Genomic DNA, 9,676 nt, shown 5'->3' with positions numbered 1-9,676 from the left:
TACAAAGCAATACAGAGAGAACCTCCTAGCACATCACAACCCCAACACCCTTCTTTTTCACCCATCTCACCAACAAATGAGCTTGAACTTCTCCTGGGAGGCAAATGGCCGATACCAATACAAGGAATGAAGAAACAGAAAATCGATGAGTCCCAAAACAAAATCATTCTAGATGTTAACCAAGTCCTAGACTGTTGCTTCTTTCACCAATCCAACCTCAAACGGAAATTTAACCTCATGCAACTGTCAGAAGACATCTCCACCAAAAAAGCTTCCGTTACCATAACTGAAATACAGGAAGATGAGACCTCGGCCACTAAGATATTAGAAACCACTGAAACGGTGATGGCGGGCCGGAAACAGCCCCCACAATGAGTCTATTCTTCGGAAACTGTCAAGGGTTTGGTCACCCCTCGACAGGTGAAGATTTGCTGAAGAAAATCCGCAAATATCGACCGGAGATGATTCTGTTAGTCGAAACTCGAAACCCAAGTGAAATCTCCAAAAATCTCCCAAAAAATCCAAAGACAAGGGTTTGTAAACCATTTTCATGTCTCCTCAAATGGTAGGTCTGGTGGTATGAGTCTTTTATGGACAAACAATCTTTCAATTCACATTGAAAAATTTGAAGACTGGATGATACATGGTACAGCACAATGCCTTTCATCAACCGCAGCTAGGTGGACTTTCACTGCTGTACATGCCCACCCAAAGCATCATGGAAGGAAAATTCAATGGGAGATGCTAGCGGCTATTGGTGATACGGTACAAGGTCCTTGGGCAATGTTCGGAGATTTTAATCAAGTTCTATGCCAGGAAGATAAGGTGGGAGGAAGACCTGTTACACCAGCAAAAGTGATGCCTCTCAAGGACATGCTCGATAGATGTACTCTAATGCACTATGCACCTTGCCGAAAATGTTTTAGTTGGACAAATAAGAGAGATGGACTAGCTAGAGTGGCTCAAACCATTGATCATCTATTTTGTAATGTCGAATGGCGATCTTTATTTCCAAATTCACAGTTGAGCTATGTTTTCTCTCAAAAGTCAGATCATAAAGTCCTAATTTTCACCAGCAAACTTAGCCCACTTTCTCCTAAATTTTATCGTTTTCGATTTGAAAATGCTTGGCTTTTACACCAGGACAACAAGTCCCCGGTGTACAATAGTTGGAACCAAACCTTTAAAGGCTCTAGCTCCTTTCAACTCTCTCAGAGACTAAGACTTTGCCAGCAAAATTTCATTCGGTGGAAAAATACTGTGTTTGGTAACTCCAAAAAGAAAATCCAGGAAATAGAAGAGATCATTGCAGACATCCACCAACTCCCACCTTCAGCGAGAACTAGAGCAATTGATCATAGAGAAAAAGCATTGTCAAAGCTCCTTGCAAATTTGGTATTACGGGAAGAAAGTCATTGGGCACAAAGAGCAAACACCAGCTGGCACCAAGAAGGGGATGATAATACAAAATTTTTCCATATGTCTGTCATCATCAACAGACAAGCCAAAGGTATCACTACAGTCAAAGACAGGGACGGCATATGGCAAAGGGATCCAGAAGCTATCTCAAAGGTTTTTGTGAACCATTTCCAGAAAAACTTTGAGAGGTCAGATGATGATGCGACAAGCCAGATTTTCAACTCTTGTACACCAAGGATCACTGATCTAGACAACATCGACATGAAATCGTAACCCCGAGGAGGAGGACGAAATTAGAAGAGCGACCCGATCAGATTGGGCGAACAAATCTGCGGGGCGGATGGATTTCTGAGGGAAAGTTCTATCATACCTATTGGGATATCATCGGAAGGGACATCACAAACTTCATTCAACAATTCTACCTCACCGCCCATTTCACAAAACCACTCGAATCATACAAACATAGTACTAATCCCAAAAACAAAAATCCCGAACAACCTACACATTTTAGTCCAATCAGCCTTTGTAATGTGGCCTATAAAATCCTGTCAAAAGTTATAGTGAATCGTTTACGACCACTACTGAATAAGATAATAGGCCATTTCCAAAGCGCTTTCATTCCAGATCGATGCATCCATGACAACATTCTTATAGCCAACGAACTTTTTCACCACCTCAACACTAGAAACAAAAAAGCCAAACAAAAATGGGGAGCAAAAATTGACCTATCTAAAGCGTATGATCGTGTTGGCTGGAATTTCCTGAGGAAAACTCTTTCTTCATTTGGTTTCAATGAACACTGGTGCAACATGGTGATGTTTTGTGTGCAATCTGTCTCCTACTCTATTATCGTCAATGGCAAACCATGCGGCTATTTTAGTCCAAAGAGAGGCATACGTCAAGGAGATCCGCTCTCACCATACCTCTTTATTCTAGGCATGGAGGTCCTGTCCACCCATCTCCTAAAACTTCAACAGGCCAAACTCATTAAAGGAATCTCTATTGGCCGGGGTGTCCCATCGATTCACCACCTGTTATACGCAGATGATCTTGTACTCTTTGGCAATAATGAGCTCAAAGAAGTTAATGAAATGGTCGAGGCTTTGAAGCTATTCTCATTAAGATCGTCATCAAATCAACTTTGAAAAATCTGATTTGCTCTTCAGTACTCATGCGACGAGAGATTTTAAGCAAAACTCTCGCACAATTTTTGACATCAAAAGACAGCAGCCAATCTCAAACTATCTGGGGAGCCCAACTTGCCTCAGCAGAGTAACAAGCAAGTCCTTCAACCCGCTTCTTCTGATACTACAAAACAGACTCAAGTTATGGAAAGCATCTACCCTCTCTCAAGCGGGTAGACAGACACTTATTAACGCGGTTTGCTCCGCAATCCCAAATCATCAGATGGGGGTTTTTAAACTACCAGAAGTGATTACTCATCCCATTGATGTACATCGGCGTGCATTTTTCTGGGGACATGAAGTAAACACTAGGAAAGTTCACTCGGTTAACTGGGAAGTGATTGAAAAGCCAAAGTTATATGGCGGCCTGGGAGTCAGAAATCTTCAGCATACAAATCTAGCTCTCCTTGCTAAGAAAGGTTGGGAAGTCATTGCAAGCAACATGTCTTTATGGATCGATATTGTCAAGGCAAAATACTTGCGAAATCAAGATTTCTTGACTGTGTGTCCCAAACCACTTGACTCTAGAGTCTGGAGAGACATCCTAAAGGCCCGTACAGTCCTCACTAAAGGATTGGGATGGGAAATAGGAAATGGTTCAGATATCAACCTGTTCACAGAAAGATGGATCCCAAGTAAAGAAGGTATCACGGCTCCAATATACTCCAATCCCATCTTGTCAAACCGATGTTAGTCTGCCCGACCTCATTGATAGCAACACAAGGAAATGGCACTCCAACACCATCTATCATCGCTGCTGGGGGAAGATATTGCAGAAACAAATTATCTCCATTCCACTTTCGATCTTGAGAAACCCGGTAAGAGTTTGGGCCTTGAACAATTAATGGAAAATACACGGTGAAATCGGGGTATCAAGCTATAACCGTCAACCAAAACCCGCTCTCTTTGATTGGAGAATCATCCGGAAACTTCGATGCCCCGCGAGTAAAGGTATTCATGTGGAAACTTCATGCGCTTGATGCTTTAAACTCATCCTCTAACCTATTCAATATAGGTTTAAACTTTAACCCGTGATCGTGGTCTTACGTAAAAGCTACCCGGATACCTCACAACACTGCTCAAAGAATGCCCTTTCACTTTCGGACAATATGGAGAATCAGCCCAATCCCCAAATTGTTAACGCACCCTTCAATGACACAATAACTGAGATGGATATCAAAGACTCAACAATTATTGAGAAATCAACACGAGATATACCCTTTGCTATGGAACTCTTTGTAATCATCTGGCTGGAACATCCGGAAGAGCGAAATGAAATGATTTTGAACAAAAAGGGTCACTCCTCAAGGCACAATCAAAGCTAGTCTTGTTTTCCGAGAAGCACAAAGGATGCCCAATCCACTACTCCTTAAACCCAAGAGTCCTAAACAACTCCATCATCTCTGGCTGGAAGCCTCATTCGACCCCCCATACGTAACTCTAAACACCGATGGTGCGAGTCCGCGGAAATCCGTGCCCCGCGGTAATGGGATGTGTATTAAGGAACTACGACGGGGTTTTATTCTTTGCATCGATGGATTACGCCCCTGTCGGAACATCTTTCCTAGCGTAAGCGTTGGCCATGAGACTAGGTCTATACCTAGCAATCTCTATGGCATCACCCACATTCATATCCAAAGTGACTCCCAGGCTTTGATCAAGTGCATTAAGGGAGAAGACATGGATAGTCCATGGGAGGCGGTGGGATCATTGAGGATATTCGCCAACTTTTCTCCTTGTTCAAAACATATCCATCATCCACATATCTGAGAAGGAAATGCAACAGTGACACCTTTTGTACGGTATGGCATTTCTTTAGCTCATCACATGAGCTGGCACGATAGACCTCCAGATATCATATGTAAAGATCTTTTTTTCGACTGTATGGGTATTTCAACGCCCCGTTTAGTTTAAATAATATGAAAATGTTGGAGGAAAAAAAAAAAAATCAACTCAATACTTACATATACACATAGTTCGTGATTCCGAACGAAACTCCGGAATTCCGCTCGGAATTTCGGTTTTCAAAAAATCGAAATTTTAAATATAGTGTCGAAATAATCGAAATTCCAAAAGAATTCGAAATTCCGAATTCTATAGGGTCGAAATTTACTGGATTTCGATTTTTGGATTTACCGGAATTCCGAGAATTCCGAAATCCCGATCTATGCATATACATAGATCAATCAAGAGACATAAATGGATAACAGTTGGTTAGACTCGCCCTCCCCTAGGTTCTGTATCAGTCGGAACATACATCGCACAGGCAGTTTGAGTCAGGACAACCTATATAAGAATTGGGGTAGAAGTCTATGCAAAGTGAGGGAGGTCCTCACCAAGCACCAACTTTTTTTTTCTAAATCAGCACAACCAATCACCAACATGTAGGAAACAACACCGTCGAAGCTAGGTATTTGATTATCTATTGATTCTATTCCCTCCCAAGCAATGCCTCAAGACACTGACAACAAATCCCAATGCTTGGGAAGAAAAAACACAAAACCAACTTTAGCACTAATCTGTCATGGTGAATCCAACCCATCACAACTCTAATGATCTATACTGATCTCTTTATAACATAAATCTTGAACAAATATACTAAAATAGCTCCACCCATTTGGCATGCTGATCTCTTTGCTAAATTTAAAGAACATTAACGCATTTGCACATATTGCCTCAATTTGTTCACTTTCATTCAAATTGAATGAGTAATGCTAAGTTACTAACGTGCAGTTCTAGAACAAATGTAATTATAGAGAGCTCAAATTTTTCTTAATTCAAAAACAAAATTTTGGCATTGACAGTTCAACTAAAATTCACAAAATATTAAGTTTCATTTTCCATTGAAAGCCTCAGGTTCGAACTTTCACTCTAGTTCAAACCACGAGTTCATTTCCATTGAAATGAAGCAAATACCACAACCTAGAAAAAAATAATAAGATTAACTAAACACACACAAAAATTGGCCTCCTTAGAAGAATTTCACTCGGTAATTTCTTGAATTTCTGGTTCAAGAAAATCGTTAATAACGATTTTGATTGAGAAAGAGACTTTACCAGAATTGAGAGAGAGGGAGAGAGTTGAGGCAGGCTAACCTTGACAACCTTGACGGAGAGTGAGAGAAGCAATGACCAAAACTAGAGTTGAAATTGATGAAAAACTATTTGCCGAATTTGCCATCAAAAATGACATTTGCCATGAATCCTGCTAGGTAATTTGCCGACAAACTTTTAAGTAGGAAATTGTTTTCCTTTACATATTTACCCCTCAAAATTTTTATCAAGCATATCCTAAATGATTATCTTGAACAATTCTTAAAGGAGACGAGAGCACAAAATCCACCTTTCCCTTTCACAAACTGGAAGCGGAAACGTTTTTCAATCTATGCATTCTTTGAAAAACGGATGGCGTCTCAAAACATCAAAATCAGAGATTTTTGGATTGACATCTCTGGATCGGCTTGTAGGGTGCAGCAAATAGGATTGAAAGTAACTTATCAATCAATGGATTGATATCCTAGATTTGATCTTAGTGGGATTTGGTGTGTTACGACTTTTTGGGCCACTCTATAGGTGGTTCTGTGCATCTCTTAGTAGTACAACCATTGAACGCCTGGACTGCTAATGGAACACTAACAGAGATTTGAACACAAAATAACTGGAATACTAAAGTTTTTCTTCACTGCCTCAGCCGCTAAGCACAATAGACTTATACTGAAGAAAACGATGTAACTAAAAGAAAAAACGACTTAAAAAACGATGTAACTAAAAGAAAAAACGACTTAAAAGAGTACCAACCTTTACTTCTTTTGACAGTTTGGGATCAAACTATTTTTCTTGACAGTTTGGGAACCAAACCGTGTGATTTTTGCAATTTGAAAATTTATGTCAAATTTCTCTAACACCATTTTTAATTTGTATTAATTTTTTTTTTTTCGGTGGATCAGATAATAGAAAGGGTTGTAGATCTTCAGATATTGTTATTTCTTTGGCAAAGCACATTCGTCTAGTTCATTTTACTCAGAAAGCAACTTGTCTGAAAAATCATCCCCAGCTGTAGGAACAGAGAAGCAAGTGAATTCAGTTAAAAAAAATCAATCAAACATAACGAAGTTCGTGATACGTCGTTAAAAAAAATCAATCAAACATAACGAAGTTCGTGATACGTCTTTGTCTCGAAACATCTGAACCTTGCCTGACAACTAAGTGCAAGGAAGAAACTGGCACAGAAAAACAGTAACTAGGGAACGGATTAGGCAGATGCTTGTCGATGCAGGTTGGAAAATTGATTTAAGGCCCAGGAAGAACAGGAATTATCAGGGTGTTGCTTACGTTAATCCCTAAGGAACAGAGTTCCGGTCAATTACCAAAGCTTATTCTGCGTTTCAAAAGCAGTTTGAAGATGATGGAAGAGACCAAAATAATACAAATTAATACCCAATAAATATGTCAGCATGTTTTTTTTTTTTTTCGGAAAAAAAATAAAAAAAATACAAATTAGAAACGGTGGTAGAGAAATTTTACACAAATTCCTAAATTGCAAAAATCAAATAGTTTGATCCCCAAACTGTCAAAAGGTATAAAGTTCGATAACTTTCTAATCGTTTTTCGTAAATAAAACAATTTTAGGCCGCCAAGTGCCTAGGGAGAGTAAAATCTAAAAATATTACCAAGAACAAATTAAGCAAGTCATCACCTTTAAAACAGAAAAAAGTAAAGCAAGCCCTATGCTATATTTAAAGTCAAGTAACGAGGACTTTGATAACCTCGCAGGATTGGTGATGACTTAACTGAACTCTGAAAGTTTATACAACCGTGACCAACACACTACTCGGTATAAATTAGATAAGACCACTTAATTAATTTGGTTCACTACAAAAACACCAAAACAACAATTAGACTACAAGCCAACTAGCATCTCCAGATGATCAGATCACTAGCCATTAGCATAACTTAAATCAATCAATTGGCTACCAATTAGACTACAAGCTTCCTAAACGGCTAAACTACTACAGAATAAATAATTGCATAAAATCAAATCAGAAGGCATCGATTCCTCGGCAGCTAATTTACACACTATATAAAGTTTTTTAATAAACCATAATCCACTCCAAAATATAAATAGATCAAATGAATGATCTAAAGATCTACAACGTTATCTCCAGATCTTCATCAATAACACACTGCATATATAAGATAAGAAACGCAAGAACAATTATCTCCAAACAGATCAGATTTTAAAAAAAAAAAAAAAAAAAAAAAAAATTATTTAGAAGTAGAAACTCATCAGAAACAAAGATAGCATCACCCCATTGACAAGACTTACATAACATCAAAAGACAAGATCCATAACCTAAACCAACTAAATCCCAGATCATACACTAAATCTCGATGATCTAAGAAAGCTGACCACAATCAGCAACGACAACAGGCCTTTTACAAGTTCCAGATTGAGATCCAACCTTCTCAACGTCCTTCACAAAATTCATACCTTCAACAACTTGCCCAAACATAACATGTTTCCCATCAAGCCAAGCAGTCTTATCAGTACAGATGAAAAACTGAGATCCATTAGTTCCGGGTCCAGCGTTAGCCATTGAGAGAATTCCAGGCCCAGTATGTTTCTTAACGAAGTTCTCATCAGCAAACTTAGCACCATAGATCGATTCACCACCTGTTCCATTCCCAGCAGTGAAGTCGCCGCCTTGACACATGAAACCTGGAATCACACGGTGGAATGATGAGCCCTTGTAGTGTAGTGGTTTACCGCTTCGGCCTTTACCCTTTTCTCCTGTGCAGAGGGCACGGAAATTTTCAGCAGTTTTTGGGACGACGTCAGCGTAGAGTTCCATCACGATACGGCCGACTGGTGCACCGCCGACGGTCATGTCGAAGAAAACTTTAGGGTTTGCCATCTTGATTTTTTATTTGATTTTTTGTTTTTTTTTGGATTGGGATATTTCACGATATTATTTGTGAGTTTAGGGCTTTCTGGTGGAGTTGTTTATATAAGGGTGAAGCAGTGTGTTGGTTATCTCGGTGGGTTTTGAGGCGTTGGATATTACACGTGTTGGGTGAAGATGTGGTTTAGGTAGGGTTTCTGTTTGTGAAGCGGTGACGTGGTTGAACTGTAGTTAAGTGTTTGAGTCGGGTTAGGGTTAGTGGGGAATCACGAGGTTCGCATATGCTCTGATTTATTCTCGTTTTTTTTTTAAAGAAACAAGAGAGGATAATGTTGTCATCCGCGTGCTGTACCTCTTAGATGTTTTGGTGGCCCACTCGTCGCAATGGGCTTAGTCTGCATCTTATATTCAGGATCCATGATTTGAGTTCTGACCCTTTATAGGCACCACTAAAGGCACAAAGCAAAAGCTCCTTAGAATTTAGATTTTAGTCTTTACACTTTTTTTAGATTTTTTTTTTGTCTTTAGAATTTAGATAAGCTCTCTCAAAAATCTACTTGACATTCGTTATTGTCAAAAAAAAGCCAAAAACTGTATTTTTGTGAATATCGATTGACCAAGCTTAACTGAACCACATCAGACATGTAGGGGAGTGATATTCTCTATCCAGCACGCGCTTAACATGGTGGAACTAATACACCGACCTATGGTCTCAGGTCGCATCCATGAGCCAACATCGCCACGGGGACGGTCGCAACATCATGCGAACTTCGCCAGGGCGATGACCACAGACCCCTATCCATAAGCAATCATGGTGAAGGTGTACTTGCACTCATCATTTGTCGGATCCAGGTCACGCGACATGGCTACTACTTCGCCCGGTTGCCACTCCTCATCATCCGCAGCGGACCCATGTAGATATTTCTCCGCGTGCTTCCATGATCCACACCCCGTTGGTGACATCCTTTACGTGGAGGGTTAGGATACACTTTCGATCTCTATAAATACCTCTCCTATGAACTACGCCCGGACTGATTCTACTCGACCCCAAGAACCCGAGTAAGATCGTAGGCGGTTAAGCTCTCAAAGCCGAACTTCGGTCTCACCCATCCATCCATATCGGTCCCGGTGTTTGTAAAGGGAATATCACATCACACCTTTACATTGGCGC

The 9,676-nt window shown here is 40.0% G+C and overlaps 2 protein-coding genes across 2 annotated transcripts; one reads left to right on the top strand and one right to left on the bottom strand.

The window, feature by feature from the left end:
- The first annotated feature begins 636 nt into the window (after nt 1–636).
- Nucleotides 637–1,692, top strand: LOC147520087 (uncharacterized). The gene has a single exon (XM_086594235.1). It carries the CDS (start codon nt 637–639, stop codon nt 1,690–1,692), a length of 1,056 nt encoding a protein of 351 aa, XP_086450361.1.
- A 6,016-nt stretch (nt 1,693–7,708) lies between these two features.
- Nucleotides 7,709–8,597, bottom strand: LOC147520086 (peptidyl-prolyl cis-trans isomerase 2). The gene has a single exon (XM_086591535.1). It carries the CDS (start codon nt 8,515–8,517, stop codon nt 7,999–8,001), a length of 519 nt encoding a protein of 172 aa, XP_086447661.1. The 5' UTR covers nt 8,518–8,597; the 3' UTR covers nt 7,709–7,998.
- Nucleotides 8,598–9,676: the final 1,079 nt, after the last annotated feature.

This window comes from Coptis chinensis, chromosome 2 (assembly GCF_015680905.1).
Source record: "Coptis chinensis isolate HL-2020 chromosome 2, ASM1568090v1, whole genome shotgun sequence".
Lineage (NCBI taxonomy): Eukaryota > Viridiplantae > Streptophyta > Magnoliopsida > Ranunculales > Ranunculaceae > Coptis > Coptis chinensis.
Note: the sequence above shows the minus strand (reverse complement) of the source record. Positions and strands in the feature narration are given on the sequence as shown.